This window comes from Mirounga leonina, unplaced genomic scaffold, assembly GCF_011800145.1.
Source record: "Mirounga leonina isolate KUSES-001 unplaced genomic scaffold, KU_Mleo_1.0 Mir_165, whole genome shotgun sequence".
NCBI lineage: Eukaryota > Metazoa > Chordata > Mammalia > Carnivora > Phocidae > Mirounga > Mirounga leonina.
Genome location: NW_023270415.1, coordinates 18,810,233 through 18,833,434, shown reverse-complemented (window position 1 = coordinate 18,833,434; position 23,202 = coordinate 18,810,233). Strand labels below are relative to the sequence as shown.

Sequence of the window (23,202 nt, the reverse complement as noted above, 5' to 3'; positions counted from 1 at the left end):
ATTCAGGTCTTCTCTTCAAGTCTTTAATCCATTTTGAGTTGATTTTTTGCATATGGTGTAAGATAGAGGTCCAGTTTCATTCTTTTGTATGTAGCTGTCCAGTTTCCCCAACACCATTTATCGAAGAGACTGCCCTTTCCCCACTGTATATTCTTGGCCCCTTTTATGTAAATTAATTGACCATATATGCATGGGTTAATTTCTGAGCTCTCTATCCTGTTACATTGACATATGGGTCTATTTTTATGCCCATACCATACTGTTACAGCTTTGTTGTATAGTTTGAAATCAGGGAGTGTAATACCTTCAGTTTTGTTCTTTCTCAAGATCGCTTTGACTATTGGAAGTGTTTTGTGGTTCCATACAAATTTTAAGATTGTTTGTTCTATTTCTGTGAAAAATGTCATTGGAATGTTGATAGGGATTACACTGAATCTAATCTGTAGGTGGCTTTGCATAGTATGGACCTTTTAACGATACTTCAATCCATGAGCACAGAATGTGTTTCCATTTATTTGTGCCATCTTCAATTTCTTTCATCATTGTCATAGTTCTCACTGTGCAGGTATTTTATCTCCTTGGTTAAATTTATCTCAAGTATTTTATTCTTTTTGATACAAGTGTAAATAAGATTTTCTTGATCTTTTTTCTGATAGTTACTAGTATGTAGAAACAGAACTGATTTTTGCATGTTAATTTTATATCCTGAAATTTTACTTTATTTATTCTAACAGTTTTTTGGTGAGGTCTTCAGAGATTTCTATATATAATACCATGTAATACACAAATAGAGTTTTGCTGCTGCTTTTCTGATTTGGATGCCTTTTATTTCTTTTTTTTTTAATGATTTTATTTATTCATTTGTCATAGAGAGAGCGGGAGAGAGCACAAGCAGAGAGAGTGGCAGGCAGAGGGAGAACACAAACAGGGGGGAGGGGCAGCGGGAGAGAGAGAAGCAGACTCCTGGCTGAGCGGGGAGCCCGATATGGGGCTCGATCCCAGACCCTGGGATCATGACCTGAGCCGAAGGCAGACACTTAACCAACTGAGCCACCCAGGCGCCCCTATTTCTTTTTCTTACCTAAATATAACTTTTTAATAGTGCTCAGGGGTTAAAGTCATACAAATGAAACTAGCACTTCAGGAATGAATGTTCTTGTTGGTTTAAAAATCTTAATCGGCTGAACATTTGGAAGTTTTTAATTCTTCAATTAATAGTTACTTTAATCTGAAAGAACCACACTTGGCTGTCGGTGTGACTAATCTTTCTAGTTCTTCCCCTTCTCAGTGATACAGCCATTTTCTTGTCCCAGGTAATGATTTACTCTAAGATAGAAAAGTGGAAGTAAGGGTCGCAGTCATTCATACCTCCAGTCCCATTAAGAATGTGCAAAATTACACAACTGGATGTTTTTTGTTCCAGTTGAACTAGAAATAAAAGTAACAAAGATACAATTTCTATTATTATCTAAAGAAAATCTTACCTGAATGAAACACAATTCCTATTAAAGTAGAATAAGTCATGGTTTAGCTAGAAAGAGTACCCAGGAGGGCAAGCCCTTAGATTTACAAATACACATCTAAAACATCTATTAAATCCGGTGTGTTCAGTCTCAAAAACTTCCAAATGCCCCTGTGCCTTGTTCCTATAAACACCCATCTCTCCTCAGTCATGACACTTGGAAAAAAGATCAATAAAAGATGAATTTCATGGTACCCATTTGACCACCAGAAATAGAAAGGTGGGTGATAAATAAATTATAAATGTAATGACAATCCTATGGAGCCCAGGCCAGCTGATGGGAGCATACACTTATTTAGAGGGATGAAAAGGGGACATAATCACACATAATCCCAAAGCCAATGAGCTCAGAGAGTATTTAATACAAGGTTCTTTAAATTGTCAACAAAACCCAGTATCCCTCTGTTGATTATGGATAGGCCTCCAGAGTACTGGATTCACTTCAGCATTAGAAGGCTGGTAGGCTATATTGATGTGTGTTTATCATCGTTGGTTTTTCCTGAACTTTAGAGATAATCCAGAGTGCAGGAAAGATGGAGTGGGATGTCAACAACAAGAAAGTAAAAAACAGAATGAGGCCATACCACTTTGGAAAGCTTCCCATTATCCACTGGGAATATATATTGTTTATTCAATTGCAGAGTGCCTTGAATGCAAAACAGAATAGAAGCAACAGGTTGGTCATTTAACAAGAAAGGTAACATCGAAGAGACATCTAATTCGGTACCCAACTACCTATTGTGGGAAAATCAGATTACCAGAAATACACCATCTCTTCAAGCCTATGTCCTTTGAATTTGGAAGAGTTTCAGGAACATAAGAAGAATTATGTGGCAAATAAATCTGTCTTCAGATATTACAGAGAGTATATGAGTTGTGTTTTTGAAATTTGTTTTCTAAGGGTCCAAATTCATCAATAAATGATCAGTGTCCACACACAGTGGAATAGATCTATATATTTACTTGAAAAATGTCCTTGATACATTGCCAAGTGAAAAAAATCAAATACCTAACAGTTCTGCTTATTAAGTAGTTAGGTCTGAAAAACTTAATAGTAGTATTCTCAAGGCATTTCTCTTGAAAATTGTAAACATCCCATGGTGACCCAGAGCACCAGCTGTTTAGGAGACACAGCGTGGAATATGTACCTGGGAGTAAAATTGATGAGTTGAGAAATAAATGTTTATTCTTTACCAGAAATTGGCATGTGCTCTCCAAAATGTTTCTACCAAGGTGCTCTAGGAGCAGTGTAAGAAATTTCACATCACTCCACACTCCAGACTCCATTTGGTATTGTCAGACTTTCAACATTTGTAACTCTTAGGTCTATGTGCTATTATTTCATTTTGACCTGGTGGGCAGGCAGGTTTCTTGGCAACCTTCAAATACACACTACAACACCATTCACTACTGTATGTATATGTATATGCTATACACCACATCCCCATGAGCTATTCATTTCCCAGCTGGCAGTCTGTGCCTTCCAATCCCCCATTCTCTATTTTGCCCATCCCCAACTCCTCTTCCTCCTAGCAACCACCACTCTGTTCTCTATATCCATGTATTTTGTTATGTTGTTTGTTAGTTTTTAAGATTCCACATGTAAGTGAGATCATATGGTGTTTATCTTTCTCTATCTGACTTACTTTACTTAGATCAAGGTGCATCCATGTTGTTACAAATGGCAAAATTTCATTCTTTTTTAATGGTTAAGTAGTATTCCATTTTGTATATATGCCAAACATTCTTTATCCATTCATATATCAATGCACACTAAGGTTGTTTCCATTTCCATATCTTGGTTGTTGTAAATAATGCTGCAATAAACATAGGGGTGCATATATCCCTTTAAGTTAGTGTTTTTGTTTTATTTGGATAAGTACCCAGAAGTAGAAATACTGGATCATATGGTGGCTCTATTTTTAATGTTTTGGGAAACCTCCATACTGTTTTCCACAGTGGCTCCACCAATTTACGTTCCCACCAACAGCATACAAGGGCTCCCTTTTCTCCACATCCTTACCAAAACTTGTTATTTCTTGTCTTTTTGATAATAGCCATTCTAACTGGCGTGAGGTGATATCTCATTGTGGTTTTGATTTGCATTTCCTTGATGATTAGTAGGGTTTAGCATCTGCCTGTTGGCCATCTGTATGCTTCTTTGGAAAAATGTCAACTGAGGTCCTCTGCCCATTTTTTAAGTGGATTGTTTGATTTGTTCTTATTGAGTTGAGTATGTGTGAATCCTCAATATATTTGGGGTATTTGCCCCTTATTGGATATATTATTTGCAAATATTTTCTTCCATTTAGTAGATTGCTTCTTCGTTTTGTTGATGGTTTCCTTTGTTATGCAGAGGCTTTTTAGTTTTTGTAGTCCCATTTATTTTTGTTTTTGTTGTTTTGGGAACATCTTGGAAACAGATCAAGATAACATTATCAAGACCAATGTTAGTGTTTACCACCTATCCATTCTATCCTAGAATTTCTATGGTTTTATGTCTTACATTCAAGTATTTCATCCATTTTAAGTTAACTTTTGTATATGCCATAAAACAATAGTCTAGTTTCATTTTCTTGCTGCTGGCTCTCTGGCTTTTCCAAAACCATTTACTAAAAAGACTGTCCTTTGTATACTCTTGCCTCCTTCATCATAAATTAATTGATCATATATGCATAGGTTTATTTCTGGGCTTTCTATTCTATTCCATTTGATCTATGTGTCTGTTTTTATGCCAATACCATACCACTTTGATTATTATAACTTTGTAATATAAATTGAATTCAGGGTGTGTGATAGTTCCAGCTTTGTTCTTCTTTCTCAAGACTGCTTTGGCTATTCAGGGTGTTTTGTGGTTCCATATGAATTTTTTGCATTGTTTGTTCTGTTTCTGTGAAAAATGCCATTGGGATTTTGATTGGAATTGCAGATTGCTTTGGGTAGTATGGACATTTTAAGATACCAATTCCTCCAATCCATGTGCATGGGTTGTCTTTCCATTTATTTGTATCTTCTTCAATCTCTTTTATCACTGTATTACAGTTTTCAATGTATATGTATTTCACTTCCTTGGTTAAATTTATTCCAGGTATTTCTATCTTTTTATCATTTTATTTAATCCCCATCTCCTTTTTCCCCCAAACTCCTACCATGCCTCCACCTAGTAACCATTAGTTTGTTCTCTATAGTTAAGAGTCTATTTCTTAGTTTGTCTTCTTTTTCCTTTGCTCATTTATTTTGTTTCTTAAATTCCACATATGAGTGAACTCATACCGTATTTGTCATTCTCTGACTGACTGATTTGCTTAACATTATACTCTCTAGGTCTGTCCATGGTGTTGCAAATGGCAAGATTTCATTCTTTTTTTGGTCTCCCTAATATTCCATTGTATTTATATCACATCTTCTTTATCCATTCATCTATCAATGGACACTTGGGTTGCTTCCATAGTTTGGCTATTATAAATAATGCTGAAATAAAATAGGAGTGCATGTATCCCTTTGAATTAGTGTTTTTGTATTGGGGGGCAGTAAATACCTGGTAGTGTGATTACTGGATCATAGGGCAGACCATATTTAACTTTTTGAGGAAGCTTCACACTGTTTTCCTCAGTGGCTGCACAAGTTTGCATTCCCACCAACATTGCACAAGTGTTCCTTTTTCTCCATGTCCTCACCAACATTTGTTCCTTGTGTTTGTGATTTTAGCCATTCTGACAGGTATGAGGATGATGTCTCACTGTAGTTTTGATTTGTATCTCTGTGATGACGGGTGATGTTGAACATCTTTTCCTGTGTCTGTTGGCTATCTGGATGTTTTCTTTGGAGAAATGTCTGTCCATGTCATCTGCCCATTTTTAAATTGGATTATTTTTCTTTTGGGTATTGAATTGTATCAGTTCTTTATAGATTTTGGATACTAACCCTTTATCAGATATGTCATTTGCAAATATCTTCTCCCACTCAGCAGGTTGTTTTTGTTTTGATTGTTTTCTTTGCTGTGTACTTTTTATTTTGATGTAGTCACAATAATTTATTTTCACTTTTATTTCCCTTGCCTCAAGAGACATATCTAGAAAAATGTTGCTACAGCCGATGTCAGAGAGATTACTGCCTATGTTCTCTTCAAGGATTTTTATGGATTCAGGTCTCACATTTAGGTCTTCAGTCCATTTTGAGTTTATTTTTGTGTATGCTGAAAGAAAGTGGTCCAGTTTCATTTGTATGTGGTTGTCTAGTTTTCCCAGCACCATTTGTTGAAAAGACAGTCTTTTTCCCATTGTGTATTCTGTCCTCCTTTGTCAAAGATTAATTGACCATGTAATTGTGGGTTTATTTCTGGGTTTTCTGTTCTATTCCATTGATCCCTGTGTCTATTTTTATGCCAGTACCATACTATTTTAATGATGACTGCTTTGTAATATAACTTTAAGTCTGGAATTGTAATACTTCCAGTTTTGTTTTTCTTTTTCAAGATTGTTTTGGCTATTCAAGGCCTTTGTGTTTCCATATAAATTTTAGAATTGTTTGTTCTAGTTCTATGAAAAATTCTGTTTGTATTTTGACAGCAATTGCATTAAATTATAGATTGCTTTGGGTAGTATACACAGTATTTTTTCTCCCAACCTCTGAGCATGAAATGTCTTTCCATTTCTTTGTATCATCTTGAATTTCTTTCATCAATGTTTTATAGTTTTCAGAGTACAGGTCTTCCACCTCCTTTGTTAAGTTTATTCCTAGATATTTTATTGTTTTTGGTGTAATATAAATGGAGTTGTTTTCTTAATTTCATTTTTTACTTCATTATTAGTGTATAGGAATGTAACAGAATTCTGTACATTGATTTTGTATCCTACAACTTTACTGAATTCATTTATTAGTTTTAGTAGTTTTTTGGTGGAGTCTTTAAGGTTTTTGATATATAGTATCATGTCATCTGCAAATAGTGAGAGTTTTACTTCTTCCTTACCAATTTGGATGCCTTTTATTTCTTTATGTTGTCTGATTGTTGTCACTAGGACTTCCAGTATTGTGTTGAATAAAGTGGTGAGAGTGGACATCCTTGTCTTATTCCTAACCTAAGGAAAAGCTCTGTTTTCACCATCAAGTATGATATTGGCTGCGGGTTTTTTATATAAGGTCTTTATTACGTTGAGATATGTTCCCTCTAGAAATACTTTGCAAAGGGTTTTTAATTGTTATGTTAATCACCATACATTACATCATTAGTTTTTGATGTAGTGTTCCATGATTCATTGTTTGCGTATAACACCCAGTGCTCCATGCAGTACGTGCCCTCTTTAATACCCATCACCAGGCTAACCCATCCCCCCACCCCCCTGCAAAGGGTTTTTATCATGAGTGGATGTCATACTTTGTCAAATGCTTTTCTGCATCTACTGAGATGACCGTATGGTTTTTATCCTTTGTCTTATTGATGTGATGCATATTGTTGATTGCTTTGTGAATATTGAACCATACTTGTATCCCAGGAATAAATCCCACTTTATCATGGTGAATTATTTTTTTAATGTATTGTTGGACTTAGTTTGCTAATATTTTGTTGAAAGTTTTTCTATCAGTATTCATGAGAGATAGTGGCATATAGTTCCTTTTTTTATCATGTCTTTATCTGGTTTTGGTATCAGGGTGATACCTCATAGAATGAATTTGAAGTTTTCCTTCCTCTTGTATTTTTGGGAATAGTTTGAGAGGAATAGGTTTTAACTTTTCTTTAAATGTTTGATAGAATTCACCTATGAAGCTAGCTGGTCGTGGACTTTGGTTTTGGTAGTTTTTTGGTTGTTTTTTTTTTTTATTACTGATTCAATTTCATTGGTGGTAATTGTTCTGTTAAAATTTTCTGTTTCTTCCTGCTTTAGTTTTGGTGGGTTATGTTTCCAGGAATTTATCCATTTCTTCTAAGTGGTCTAATTTGTTGGCATATAGGTTTTCATAATATTCTGTTTCAGTTGTTTGCAATTGGCAATAAAATTGTTCTCTTAAATTCTCTTTCTTCTTTTTTTTTTTAAATTCTCTTTCTGATAGTTTGTTGTTATTGTATAGAAACACAAGAGTTTCTTGTGTGTTGATTTTGTACTATGCATCTTTACTGAATTTATTATTTCCAACATGTTTTTTTAAGTCTATAGGGTTTTCATATATAAAATCATGTCTTCTGCAAATAATGACAGTTTTGCTTCTTCCTTTGCAATGTGGATGCCTTTTATTTCTCTTTCTTGTCTAAGAAAGAGACAAGATAAGAAATTTTGTCTAATTGACAAAAAATCTTGTCTAATTGGTTAGAATTTCCAATACCGTGTTAAATAAAAGTGGTGAGAGTGGGCACCCTTATTTTGTTCCTGATCTTACAGGAAAACCTTTTAGCTTTTCACCATTGACTATCATGTTAGCTGTGGGTTTGTCACTTATGGCCTTTATTATATTGAGGTACATTTCCTCTATACCCATGTTCTTGAGAGTTTTTATCAAATGCTTTCTCTGCATCTATTGATGTGATATGATTTTTAGTTTTTATTAATGTAATTGATCACATTGATTGATTTAGGGATGTTGAAATAACATATTGACCAGTAATTTTCTTTTCTTTTCTTTTTTTTTTACAATGTCTTTACTCATTTTGCTATTTAGTTAATTAACTAAAATGAGCTACAAAGTGCCCCCTACTCCAGATTTTTGGAATTGCTGGAGAAGGATAGGTATTAAATCTTCTTTAAATGTTTGGTAGAATTCACCATGAAGCTATCTGGTTCTGGACTTTTGTTTGTTGGAAGGTTTTTGATTAATGATTCAATCTCACTACTAATAATCAATTTGGATTTTATTTTTCTTAATGATTCAGTACATAGAAGGTTGCATGTTTCTAGAATTTTATCTATTTCTTCTAGGTTTTTGGTGTGTAATTATTCAGAGTAGTCTCTTACAATCCTTTGTATTTCTATGGTATGTGTTATAATCTCTCCTTTCTCATTTCTGACGTTATTTAACCCCTCTTTTTTTCTTTATTCCTGGTGAGTCTAACTAAAATTTCATCCGTTTTATCTTTTCAAGGACCAGGTCTTAGCCTCACTGATTTTTTTTTTCTGTTTTCCTTTTATTCTTTATGTATCTCCACTCTGATCTTTGTTCTTTCCTTCCCTTCTAACTTTGAGCTTTGTTCTTGTTATTTTTTCTAGTTCCTTTAGGTATAAAGATAGATTGTTTGAGATATTTCTTGGTTCTTAAGGTAGGCCTGTATTGCTATGAACTTCTTCCTTAGAACTGCTTTTGCTGCTTTCCATCAATTTTGGTAAATTGTGTTTCCATTTTCATATCTCAAGGTATAATTTTATTTCTCCTTTGACATCTTTATTGACCCATTGGTTGTTCAGTACCATGTTTTTTAAATCTACATATTTGTGATTTTTCCAGTTCTCTTCTTTCAATTGATTTCTAAGTTCATATTATGTGATCAGAAAAAAATGCTTGATATGATTGCAATCTTAAATTTATAAAGTTTTTCAGTGACCTTACATATCTCCTGGAGAATGTTATAAATAAACATACATATATGACATAATATAACATGTTATATATATGATATGTATATTCTGGTCTAATGTGTCATTTAAAGCCAATGTTTCCTTATTGATTTTCTGTCTGGGTGATCTATCCATTGATATAAGTGTGCTATTAAAGCCCCCCATTATTATTGTATTGTGTCAATTTCTCCCTTTAGGTCTGTTAATATTTGCTTTATATATTTAGGTGCTTTAAGTGTGGGTGCATAAATATTTACAAATGTTACATCCTTTGTTAAACTGACCTCTTCATTATGCAATGTCTTTTATTACAATCTTTGTTTTAAATTTTATTTTGCCTGATATAAGTATAGTTACCCCAGATCTCCTTTGGTTTCCATTTGTGTGGAACATCTTTTTCCATTCTTTCACTTTCAGGCTTGTGTTTCATTACACTTAAAGTGGGTTTATTTTATGCAGCATCTAGATGGATCTCCTTGTTTTATCCTTTCAGCCACTCTAGGTTTTTTGATTAGAGAATTTAGTCCATTTTCATTTAAAGTAATTACTAATAGGTGTGTACTTATTGCCATTTTTTTTGTTAACTGTTTTCTAGCTGTTTTGTTCCTCTATGTTTCTTTCTTCTTCTTTTGCTCTCTTCCTTTGTGGTTTAATGACTTTCTTAAGTGTTATGCTTAAATTCTTTCTTATCTTTTGTGTTTCTCCTGTAGGTTTTTGTTTTGTCATTATCATGAGGCTCACACAAAGTAGCCTAATATGTAACACTCTATTTTAAGTTGATAGCAAGTTAATTTGAATGCACTCAAAAACTAAATTTTCTCCCCTCAACAAAGTACATTTTGATGTCACATTTTCTTTTTTTTTTCTTTTTCAAGTTTTTATTTAAATTCTAGGTAGTTAACATACAGTGTATTGATTTTGTATCCTGCCACATTACTGAATTGCTGTATGAGTTCTAGTAATTTGTGTAATATTAATTTCAGGTATAGAATTTAGTGATTCATCACTTACATACAACACCTAATGCTCATCACAAGTGCTCTCCTTAATACCCATCCCCTATTTAACCCATCCCCCTCCCCACCTTCCCTCCAATAACCATCAGTTTGTTCTCTACAGTTAAGTCTTTCCTGATTTGTCAAAAATTAGTTGGCCATAGAATTGAGGGTCCATTTCTGGAGTCTCTGTTCTATTCCATTGATCTATGTGTCTGTTTTTGTGCCAATACCATGCTATCTTGGTGATCACAGCTTTATAATATAGCATGAAGTCAGGCAACATGACGCCCCCAGCTTTGTTTTTCTTTTTCAACATTCCCTTGGGTCTTTTCTGGTTCCATACAAATTTTAGGATTGTTTGTTCCAGCTCTTTGAAAAATGCCAATGGCATTTTAATAGGGATGGCTTTGAAAGTGTAGATTGCTTAGGCAGTGTAGACATTTTAACAAAGTTTATTCTTCCAATCCATGAGCATGGAACCTTTTCCCATCTTTTTGCGTCTTCCTCAACTTCTTTCAAAAGTGTTTTGTATTTTCTAGAGTATAGATCCTTTACCTCTTTGGTTAGATTTATTTCTAGGTATCTTATGGGTTTTGGTGCTATTGTAAATGGAATTGATTCCTTATTTCCCTTTCTACAGTTACATTGTTAGTGTATAGAAAACAACTGATTTCTGTGCATTGATTTTGTATTCTGCCACATTGCTGAATTACTGTATGAGTTCTAGTAATTTGGGAGTGGAGACTTTTTGGTTTTCCACATAAAGTATCATGTCATCTGCAAAGAGAGAGAGGTATATCTTTTCATTTGTGTCATCTTCAATTTCTTTCATCAGTGTTTTATAGTTTTCAGAGTGCAGGTCTTTCACCTCTTTGGTTAAATTTAGTCCTAGGTATTTTTTTTATTTTTGGTACAATTGTAAATAGTGAGGGTTTTTTTTTAGTTTCTCTCTCTGTGACTTTGTTATTCCTGTATAGGAATCCTACCAATATCTGGGTATTAATTTTGTACCATGCCACTTTACCAAACCACATCTTCTTTATCCATTCATCAATTGATGGACAATCGTGTTGCCTCCATATCTTGGATATTATAAATAATGCTGCAATGAACATAAGTGTGCTCTTGTTTCTTGGATATAATACCTTCTCTTACCTCAGAAACATTCATTGCTCTTATTAGTTACAGTTTCTTTGACTTCTGTCTTCTCTCTTCCCTGCATTATCTCTCTTTCCCCTGAATTCCTCTTTTCTATTTTCTGGTATTTCTGTTTTCTGGTCTCTCTATTTCTGGAGATATCTGCTTAGCTTGACTACACATTCATAGTAAGACCTAGGCACTGAAAAGCTGACAGGAAGAATAAGTTAAAACCACAATGAGATATCACCACAATCAGAGATAAAACCACAATCAGAGATAACAAATGTTGGCAAGGATGTAGAGAAAAGGGAACACACATGCACTATTAGTGGGAATGCATATTGGAATGGCTATCATGGAAAGCAGTATGGAGGTTCCTCAAAATTAACAATAGAACTACCATATGATCCAGCAACCCCACTTCTTAGGTATATATCCAAAGAAAATAAAAAATGATCTCAGAAAGATACCTGCACTCTCGTGTTTATTGCAGCATTATGTACAATAGTCAAGATGTAGAAACAACCTAAGTGTCTGTCAGCAGATGAATGGGTCAAAAAATGTAGAATATATATTTACAATGCCATATTATTTAATCATGAGAAAGAAGGAAATCTTGCCATTTACGACATAACTGGACCTTGAGGGTATTACGCTAAGTGAAATAAGTCAGATGGGGAAAGACAAATACCGTATGATCTCACTTCTATGTGGAATCTTAAAAAGCCAAACACTGAAGAAACAGAGTAGAATGGTGGTTTTCAGGGACTCGGTGTAGAGGAATTTGGGAGATGTTGGTCAAAGCATACAAATTTCCAGTTATCAGATAAATTTGGGGTATGTAATGTGTAGCATTTTGGTTATTGTTAACAGTACTACATTTTATGAAATGTTCCTAAGAGACTAGATCTTAAACAAAGAAATGGTAATTAAGTGACATAATGGAGCAATGCATAAGTGTATCAAATCAACAAGTTGTATGCTTTAAACTTATACAATGTTATATATCTCAGTAAAACTGGGGAGGAAAAGCTAACGGGAAGACAGGCATACATGGCTGGGACTTATCAAGGAGCAGACTTCATCCAATGATTAGTTCATTGAGTACCCCTAAACAACACTATCAACTCATTATTCATGTCAGCTCCATTACATAGGAGTTGGTTAAAGAACTACTTCTTTACTTTCAATTCTCCAAATAAATCATGAGCATGATTTTGTATAGTGTTGTCAAATAAAAAAGAAATTCAGAGTTAGGTAAGGAGAGACTTTATCCAAAGGATTATTGCAAGTGCAGGAAAAAAGACTACTGCAAAAGGGTAAACATGTCAACCTTAAGATGTACAAGTCTCAGAAGTCAGACAGAAAGGGGCTTTTCTTTCATGCGGAAGAGTGAACAAGGCTAGACAGTACCAGGTATGGGGAAGTGGGCTGAAAGCTGGAGGGCCTTGATCAGACAGTATAGACAAAGGATGTTTCACTATGAAGTCAGCTGATGCTCAGGAAGGGCTGTTACAGAGGGGCCGTGGCAATTGAAGGTGGATAAAAATTCAGGGACCTGGTGGAAAGAGAAAAGCTTAATTAACACTTGTTGAAGTAACAGGCATTTTGTTCAGATTGATCAATGGGGACAAACAATTCAGCTAATTATGAGACAAAGAATGGGAATCTGAGGGTCCATATCTGAGCTTGTCATAGGTAAACATAGAGGGAATCTGTGAGTCTTTTCTAAGTTATATGGGGATGATGGTTCCTTAGAGTAAGCCATTCTAAAATACAGAGGGGCAGTGGGATTATTATTTGCCAGGATCACAGGGCTCAGGTAAACTTCAACATCTCTCGTTCCTGACACAAACCACCTTTATATGGAAGTCTCTAAATGATGCCTTTTACTCCCACTTCTCTTCAGCTTTTCCAGGCTAACTTCTACTCATCATTCAGTATTATATATAGGTAACACCTCTCCTGAGAAACTTTTCTCAAACTACTTCCCAGGTGTAATTAAACAGCCTTAGTGTGTTTCCCTTTATAGACTGAGCATGTAATGTCTGCTTCGTCCTTGAGGGCCAAGTTGTGTCTTACTCATTATTGTATCCTCAGCATATAGCTTGATGGCTGAGACACTGTAGGTGCTCAGTAAAGAGTGAATGGGTGTGGGGTAGTTACCATAGCTGATTTTTAGAAATCAGCCTGTTCTCATAAACAACAGAGAGACAGAACAATCTCCAGATCCTCTGGGTTGTTCAAAGGATGATGATCAGTCACTTGATCATCTGGCCCTCTACTTTGAGGGTTCCTCACTGGTCTTTTCATCAGCTAGCAAGGAATGTGGAAGAAAATAATTATTTTATCATCTTCTAACTGCTTTGGAAAAATGCTTTCAGTAAAGGGGTTGAAAGTAACTTTTTAAAAATTGAATAGCTATCTTGCTTTATGTATTATTTTCAGTACTGACCTAATAAGTCAATATAACGGGTCACTGAAAGATGATACTAGTGCAAAATGTTGAGTCAGAAGGAAAATGTGGGTGACCTTGAAAGAGATTTTCCTAGGAAAATGTAAAATTTTATATTCAGAAAAGCACAGTGAGTCTGGCAGAATTATAGAGTTTAAGGGGAACTTGGAAATAATGTAGTTCAAGCCCTTTATTTGTAATTAAGAAAATTAAGTCTCTGAAATGTGACATAGCAAATTTTACACAGAACCAGAAAGAAGTTATTTCTTTTATTTCCTGTTAGATTATTTTTTCACTAAGTCACATAGGAGTTTTGTTTGATTTTTGTGATACATAGAATTCTTGAGCTACCATCTGAAAAAAGAAATGCATAACAAGTTCTGAAGTGATTTTCACTGGGTGTTAAACTCCAGAAAATAGCCCAAAAAAAAAATTTAATGTAAATGCATTAACATACTGTTGTTTAGTACACCAAATGAAATACTTCTGAATATAGCAATCAAATATTGTGAAAAAATAATCTATGTTAAAACCATAAATCATCAATAGAAAGTGGAGGGAAATTTCTTTACTTGATGAGATGCAACCCAGAGGCTCTTGTCTTCAAATGTCCTTATTAATGGATATTCAAGTGATGCATCAGATGATCTCTGATTATTTTTATCCATCTACAAAGTGAGGCTAAAAATGCTAACTCAATTCTTAAGTATAGAAGTATTTTAAGCTAGCAAAATATAATGAAATAATATTGCCCTGATCTAGTAAGTTTCCTGAGTGGCTGTAAAATTCTCAGTCTCTAGTGTAGCAGTTAGGAACCTTTCCTTAGTATTTATAAGTCTTTAAATGTTCACATAGAGGGCACAAATTAAGTAGTATCAACTCTTTTATATGAAAAGGGTGGTGCTATGCAGGTACTACAGAAAGATGCAGGGTGCCAATGTCAGATGTCATTGAGTTCCCAATTCCTCCTGGGTAGACCATCACAAGTCTACATCCTTCATTCCATAATCCCAATGGCCCTACTACTCAAATCACGGATAATGCGGAGTGCCCACCCCTCATTTGGCATTCCATTAGTTATCACATGACCTTAGTAGAATAGTGATCATCCTGAGATAAGGAAAAGCAGCTCTGGCAGCGAGGAGCCAGCCTGGCACTAAGAGCTAGACCTTGGTGTTCTCTTGTTAAACCGCTTTACAGAGTGCCAACACCAGACAAGACCATTCTGTGTTCTTCATGAAATAAGATAAAAACAAGACCCCTGTGATCATGTCTAAACAAAGACAAAAAAAATTGTCCAAACCAGAAAAATGATAAAACCTCCCCCCACTTTTTTTTTGCTGATATTGCTTCTTTATCAATTATAGCCCCAATTGTTCTTTCACCTTCTAGATAAAATTATCAAGATATCCAGTGATGGAATTCCCCTCATTCTGACAGCATTCAATCAAAGAAAAATCCCAGTTCCTTTACCCTACACAAAATCACCTAACACAAGCCCAAATCCTATAAATTCTAACACCATCTTTCTGAGATTACCCCCTTCTTGAAACAAGCAAATAAATTAAATCTTTTTTGACTACCCATATATTCCAAGAGTCTTTGATGGGCTTTAATAATCCTTTAAAATTGGTGAATGTACCAATTTAATAGTTCAGGGAAAGGTTAAAAATCATTTTCTTTTCCACTTACTGAATAAATGAAACTTACTATCCAATTATGACAGAGAGGGAGCCTTGAAGAGAATTAGAGGGAAAACTTGAACACAAAAACAGAGCTTCACCAGGCCTTCCCACGTTTATCTAATTTCAAAGGAATGATGTTTTTCTGATGACTAGTACTCATGTTAGTAGTATTAATTTCTATTATATTGAAATTTACAAACAACGCTTTCATTTGGGCTTATTTTATCCCCCTGTTGGGCCTCCACTAATTTTTATGAGTATTTTAACCCCTAATTAGTTAATAGTATATTTTCATCTTTCTTTAATGGTGAATCAACAGAGTTGCCTAAATTTCTGAAGACTTTGTTGTATTTGTTGGGTCTGTGCTTTAGGGAAGTGATAACTTAGCATTTTGTAAGAGAGAGAGGATGAAGCTAGGTAAAACGAGTCCCAGAATTTTAACATCTACCAAATACCTTTGGTTTTGTTTTTTGTTTTTTTTTTTTAATTTGGCTTGTAGGAGACCATATTCTCTGGCTATGTTTCCCTTCCAGCAGTCCCCTGGTATCTGAAATGTTAATAAGTCATAAGAAGTAGAGCAAAGACAAATAATAACCATAAAATATAAGTATTTCTTTAACTATGTTGCTAAAGGGCTACTTCAGTCATCAGAAAAGTATGTAGTACTATGACCTAAGGAGCAGCATATTCTAAGATTACACTTAAATGTAATGAAAATTTAAAATTTAAAGACCTGTGAATTGGGGGCACCTGGGTGACTCTGTTGGTTAAAAATCTGCCTTCAGCTCAGGTCATAATCCCAGGGTCCTGGGATCGAGTCCTGTATCGGTCTCCCTTACTCATCAGGGTGTCTGCTTCTCCCTCTCACTCTGCTCCTCCCCACTCTCATGCTCTCTTTTTCTCTCTCTCTCTCTCAAATAAGTAAATAAAATCTTTAAAAAAAATAAAGACTTGTGAGTTGAGAAGTGGGATGAGTGGACAAATTGAAGTGGACTACCTTACCAATTTCTTGGTAAGAGGAACTAGAATTAGGAATCTAGAAATGCTCTGGAACAGTTTTGGAGAGAGCACATATTTGAAGAAAGATGAAAGAGAAAAAATGGGTGATTTCATTTATTCCATCTACAGAATATTTAGTGCCTTTCTGTGCCATGCATGGTTCTAAGCACTAGGGATATGGGTGGACAGGAAGAATTTCACAGTTTCTGCTCTCATGAAGATATTAGGAAAACAGATATTGATATGACAATTGCAATAGGTTGAGTGGTAGCCACCCAAAATGTATATCTATGCCCTAACCCCTAGAACTTGTGAACATGGCCTAATTTGAAAAAAGAGTTTTCAGATATACTTAAGGATCTCAGATGAGAGCATCCAGAATTACCCAGATAGGTCCTAAATCCAATGACGAGTATCCTTAGAAGACATGGAAGAGGAGAAGCCACAGACACAGATGAGAAGACCATATAAAGATGTAAATGGAGATTGAAGTGATGTGGCCACAAGCCAAGGAATGCCTGAAACCACCAGAAGCTGGAAGATGCAAGGAAGGATCTCCTCTGGAGGCTTCAGAGGGAGTACTGCCTGTCAACACCTGGATCTTGGACTTCTGGCCTCCAGAACTGTGTGAGAATATATCTCTGTTGTTTTGACCCATCTGAGATGTTGAAATTCATTATAGCAGGGGCGCCTGTGTGGCTCAGTCGGTTAAGCATGCCTTCGGCTCAGGTCATTATCCCAGGGTTCTAGGATCAAGCCCCGCATCGGGCTCCCTGCTCCATGGGAAGCCTGCTTCTCCCTCTCCCACTCCCCCTGCTTGTGTTCCCTCTCTCGCTGTGTGTCTCTCTCTGTCAAATAAATAAATAAAATCTTAAAAAAAAAAATTCATTATAGCAGCCCTAGGAAACTAATATAATAACTATAAAAATGAGATGTAATGAAAAGTTCCATGAAAGCAGATAACAAAGGTACTTGACCTAAACTTGGGTGTCAGAAAAGCTTCTCAAAAGGTCATAGATAAAGATCCTAAAAGAAGATACAAGAAGGTTAAATGGATTCAGAACAGAAAGACAATTTTAAGGGTAAATAAGAGAGGCTACTTTTCTGTGCATTAAGATTTTATGTGTGCTAGTATGTAATTAATATGATTATGTAAATTAAACACTAGTTGACTACAAATTTGATATGGAGGTTTCTTACTTAGAAACCTGTTATGTGGCACATAAGTGCTTAATACTTTTCCAAACCAACAAAAAGTAAGAGTAAATATAGAGTAGGACTCTCCTCTCTCATGTTTCTGTGTTACTTCAAGCAGCTGGGAGGCAGGCCATCTGTTCCCAAGCTGAAGAAACACCAGATGTCTTCCCATATCCACAGCTAGGTCTCACTCTGAAACTGCTGGGGGACACTGACTGCACCTCCACTGATACCTGAACCAGGTATGTAATCAGCCATGGGCCTAAAAGACAGGTGGATGCTTCATGAAGGCTGGACCAGGCCAATAAGTAAACACAGCACAAGGACCAGAAGAGCTATGAAATTAGTGCCAGACTAAAATATGATAGTTTTTCATTGCAAAGAAATTATTTTTGAATTTTGAATCATTTATCATTTAATGAATGACCCCTGTTCACCAGGTGCTGTTGAAAGCATTTTATAGGGGCGCCTGGGTGGCTCAGTTGGTTAAGCATCTGCCTTCGGCTCCAGTCATGATCCCAGGGTCCTGGGATCGAGTCCCGCATCAGACTCCCTGATGGGGCAGGGAGCCTGCTTCTCCCTCTACAGCCCCACCCCCGCTTGTGATCTCTCTCTCTCTCTCTTTCAAATAAATAAAATCTTAAAAAAATAAAATAAAGCATTTTATAGGTATTGACTAATTTAAGCCTAACAAATCTATAAAATATATAGTTTTTATAACTCCATTTTATAAGTGAGGAAACAAGCACAGAGAAATAAAGTAAGTTCCCCAGAGTGACGCAGCTAACACGCAGCAAAACTGGGATTCAAACTCATCCTGTCTTGAGTTCCAAAATTTATGCTCTTAATGACTGCATTTTCTATAGTCTCTATAATCCCATAAAAATAACAACCAGGAAGTGTAATTATCATCTTCATTTTACAGATGAAGAAAGTGAGGCCCAAAGAGATGAAGCAATTCACCCTATATCACACAGATGCTATCGGTGGAGAGCCTGAATTTAATCGTAGGAAGTCAGACTCTAGAGTCCAGGGAATTAGCCAGCAGGCTACAGTGCCTTCAAATCCAGCTGTTTGGCTTTGTGTTAGGAAACATTCCAGCTTTGCTCATATTCTTGGTTTATTTATTGGTTCCTCTCCACCTTAAAGCTGTCTATAGGTTTTAATGTCTGAATAAGGGCATCATCTAATCATAGTCTTCATTTTACTCAGAAACACTCAAAGTAGAACTTTATCTTTACTGCTTCCAGCTTTTTTTTATATGCTTTTCAAAAAGAAGAAGAAAAAAACCAAATAGCTAATATTTAAGATCTCACTATGTGCCAGACTCTCTGCTGTGTGTTTTACTTCTATTTTTCCAACTCATCCTACAGAAAAGTCTGTAGGTAGGTTTTTTAATTATCTTCACAGTACAGATGAGGAATTTGAGGCTCAGAAATGTTAAAACCTCCCCTCAAGTCACTCAGCCAATACTACCAGAGCTAGCATTCCAGCTCAGGGCCTTCAGATTCCAAAGTTCATGCTCTTGACCACGCACGAAATTGCCTCCACCTCTATTTTTTTTTTTTTAACTAGGCTCCACGGCTAGCATGGAGTTCAATGTGGGGCTTGAACTCACAACCCTGAGATCAAGACCTGAGAGCCAAAATCAAGAGTCAGACACTTAACCGACTGAGTCACCCGGGTGCTTCTATATTGCCTCCACCTCTTAAATAGATCTGCCTGCATGGGACTGGTAATCATTCTGAGGAAAGGAAAACATGGGAACAACCACCAGCTTCCATGGCCGGAAGTTTCTGGAAAGGAGCCTCCTTTCCCTGGAATATCAGATGGCTGTTTACAGCAAAGACCTGCAGTAGTTGGCACACAACCTGAGACCATCCTGACAAGATTACTGATCCTTTGTTGTCAGCATCATAAAGTGTCACCGAGCTTTGCCATTCAAAGATAGTTTATCACCTCATCCAGATGTGATCAGGCCCGAAGGAAATGATGGTAACCAGACCAGAGTGGGCTGATATAAACTTTGAAATACCTGCATATTAATTTATAGGGTGAATAGCCCCTGACAGGAAAGAACCAGAATGTGAGACCTGCCAACCAGACCTCCTCAAACACTAAGTCAAGAAGTTGGAAGTTGCTTATTTTCTCAGAAGATCCTAAAGACACTTACCCAGGCAATAAATATGGGCATTAGAGTTAGGCACATCCTGTGTTACCATTTTGGTGCTGTGCATCCTTGGAAATCTGACTTTGCTCTATGAATCTGAGTCTTCCATTCTTTATTTTTTTTTAAGATTTTATTTATTTGAGAGAGAGAGCACAAGCAGGGGGAGCAGCAGAAAGAGAGGGAGAAGCAGGCTCCCTGCTCAGCAGGGAGCCCGACTCAGGGCTCCATCTCAGGACCCTGGGATCATGACCTGAACCAAAGGCAGACACTTAACCGACTAAGCCACCCAGGTGCCCCTCATTCTTTATTTTTTTTTTAAAAATTTTATTTATTTATTTGAGAGAGAGGTCACAAACAGGAGGGAGGGGTAAAGGAAGAAGCAGGCTCCCCGCTGATCAGGGAGCCCGATGTGGGACTGGATCCCAGGACCCCAGGATCATGACCTAAAACCTGAACTGAAGGCAGACGTTTAATGGACTGAGCCATCCAGGCGCCCTCATTCTTTAAACATATCTACCATTAACTCCTACCTGGAGTCATTATTGAAAAGATCAGAAATACCTATAAAGTAGGGGCACTTTACAAATCTCACATGAGTATTACTGTCCCCTATATCTTGATACAGGCCTGTGCCTGTCACCCAGACTGAAATACCCATATTATGTATCCAAGTACCCTTTCCCCAAAATTTTACCTAAGAAAAGTTGATAATTCATTTTAACTTACTTTCCTAATATCACAACAGAATACAATTCCCGATTTTGTAAATTATTTTTGTTAGTTTCCTATAGACCAACTGCTTAGTCTGATGGCCTGTTTCCTAGGAAGCCCTCTCCAGGTCAGGCTGTGAGGTATGTCACTCCCATGGAACCTCCCTACAGGGAAGCTACTCTTCTACAGAATGAGGATTCTTATTTTAGCATGCACCCTAGAAAATGACACCTAAACTAATTTCCAGACTGGCTCTTCATATCATTTGAGGCTCTTATGGCTCTCTACCCTCCAAATACAGCACTACATCCTCATCTCCACTGGCATTAAGGGATGGCAGCAAACCTTAATATCAAAAAACTCTCTCTGTAATGTGTCTAGAGGCAGGTCTCAAAGATGATTAAAGGTTCAGAAAACCTAACGAGGGAGTAGAGAAAAGTGAAAGATACCAATGTACTTTATCTAACAGAGGCAAGAAACCAGCCATCCCTTACTGAAAAATGGAACAAGAAAAAATGAAGCTGTGCTGCAGTGTAAGGGATCAGGAAAAACATCTGCAGTCTTCTTAAATGTGGTTATGAGTTACATGAGGATGTTGTCGACTCTCCTCTTTTGGATACTTACAAGATGTGGTTTGGATACATCTACTGGGGACAGGTTTGTTCAGTCCTACATGTATCCTTGCCCAAGGGCTGACAGATGGCTCAAATGACCTCTCAGCATCCCTTCCAGCCCCACACTTCTGTTTTTCTATTATTGTTGGACTAGCACATTAGCTGAGTCAGATTAGCCCCTGCAACTTAGAGGAGGAGTCAGCTGCTTGAAAAAAAAAAATTTGTCCCCAAAACAAATGCTTCTCTACCCTGTTCAAGATTAAATTATACCACCAGAGGTGTTATTTCCTTGAGTCACAAAGTATTTTTGGTCTTCTAGAGTTCCCTAACAGAATGCAGACCCTGACACCTAAGTGAGGATCAAGTAACTGAATCTTATCAGATCAGAGACCAAGGCCCTGTAACAGACTAAGGCTGGAAATGCAGGAAGAGAAGAGTCCCAAACACAGAGACTTACACAACTGTAAAGGCAAAGTGGGCCTAATCGAAAATTGTAGCTCTAGGCTTGTACAGAAGAGAGGGCTCTCTTCCCTCCCAGCCGAGTTCAGTAATTCCTTCAGTGAATGCAGAGCACTAGCTACTGGTTGTGAAGGCACTGGGAACACTACAGTAAGATGCATAGACACAGCTGGCTCCTGCTTTCCTGCACAACACTGAACATGAGGTGAACGGATAGTGAACATTACATGGGGTCTCCACGTACGCAACAGTGAGCTGCTGATGGACACAAGGCACCATTCTGGGCACTTGGAATGAGGTGGTGACCAAATGGAGCCTACATTCTGATAAGCTGAAATTAGGGAATGAAAGAAGCACAAGTTGCTCCAAGAACTCTTGACAAGGAGACAACCCTAGCTGAAAAGTCCAACCTGAGAAAGGGATGTTTCTACAGCCATGTGAAGGCAGAGTGAGAATTGGTAAAAGGCATGTGTTGGGGAAGGAGGAGATACCTGGCGAGTGTTCTGCTTAAAGTTACCACACGTTGCCAACCTACCACAGTTCGGTTGTGTAGTAAAGTAAAAGGGAATTTATATCCTCCTTTCTCTTATTCAAGTATTTGTATAATAATTTTTAAGAATATCAAAGTCATACTTAAAACTATTTATCTAATTTTTACCTTGTAGCTTTAATGTATATTGGTCTTTAAACTGTTACTTGTAAATTATGATCAAATTCTGTTATGGATAGGATATAATTTGGAGACCTAATTCAAAATCAAATAAGAGTTTTACCCTGCTGATGAAAGCATTGAGTCTAAATCCAAAATGTGTTTGGTGTTTCTGAATATAAACAAGGTGACATGTTTCACATTGTGACATGGATCTTTCCCCACCTGCACGGAATATGAATTATAGGTTGGTTCCTGCACTACAGGTGGACCTGTGGCAGCCCAGCAGTATCTCCTATGTCTCAAAAGGAGCAGTTACTGATGTCCATATTCCCCAAAATGGTTCCCAAGCCCTGTTAGCGTTCTTACAGGAAGCCAACATCCAGTACAAGTAAGCGTTCTTTTTCACTTGCTTAATTCATTAGTACTAAACTGAACTGAATGAGAGCTGTATTCAGGCTATTTACTGAGTGCCTATAACAGTGTTTCAGGTACTGTGTTTCAAACTGCAAAAACAGACACGAATGTAACACAGTTATATTCACCTTTAATGAGCTTATTAGTGTAATGGGGAGGGGAGAACCACACTGGCATATCATTTCACCATTACCACTAGGTGGTCAGTGTAAACACAGAAGATCTTCTCTGTGAGGAAAGGAGAGCAGTGAGTAAGAATACAAGAGCAGATAAAGCTTTCTGCAGGAGCAATGAAAGCCAAGCACAGGATGAGGCTCGGGACTTGCAGGCAGAGGGGACAGTGCAAGCAAAGGGAAGAAGCAGCATAATACCTGTTTAGGGAACTGAAGTGGTTGAGTGTTATTATTGTACAAACACAGGGAGTAGAAATAAAAGATGCTGGAGAGGTTGAGGGAAGACCAGGTTGTGGGGAGTCTGATGTGTACAGGGCTAGGAGCTCAGACTAGTGTGGTGCTGTACACTTGGAGGATATAAGCAAGGGAACCAGGTGTAAATGGGGTGGAGGAGCAATAGGAGACTACAGTAATAGTCCAAGTAAGAGGTTGTGAGGCCTTGAGTCAGGACCAGAGTAGTGTGATCAGGAGA

General features: G+C 36.8%; 1 protein-coding gene across 1 annotated transcript in view; it reads left to right on the top strand.

The window, feature by feature from the left end:
- The window catches only part of CPA6 (carboxypeptidase A6), a 359,072-nt gene that overhangs the window by 223,140 nt on the left and 112,730 nt on the right, over window positions 1–23,202 (top strand). Inside the window, exon 3 of the mRNA XM_035011284.1 lies at window positions 22,407–22,531. Coding sequence (XP_034867175.1) covers window positions 22,407–22,531 — 125 coding nt within the window. The remainder of the gene's footprint in view (window positions 1–22,406; window positions 22,532–23,202) is intronic.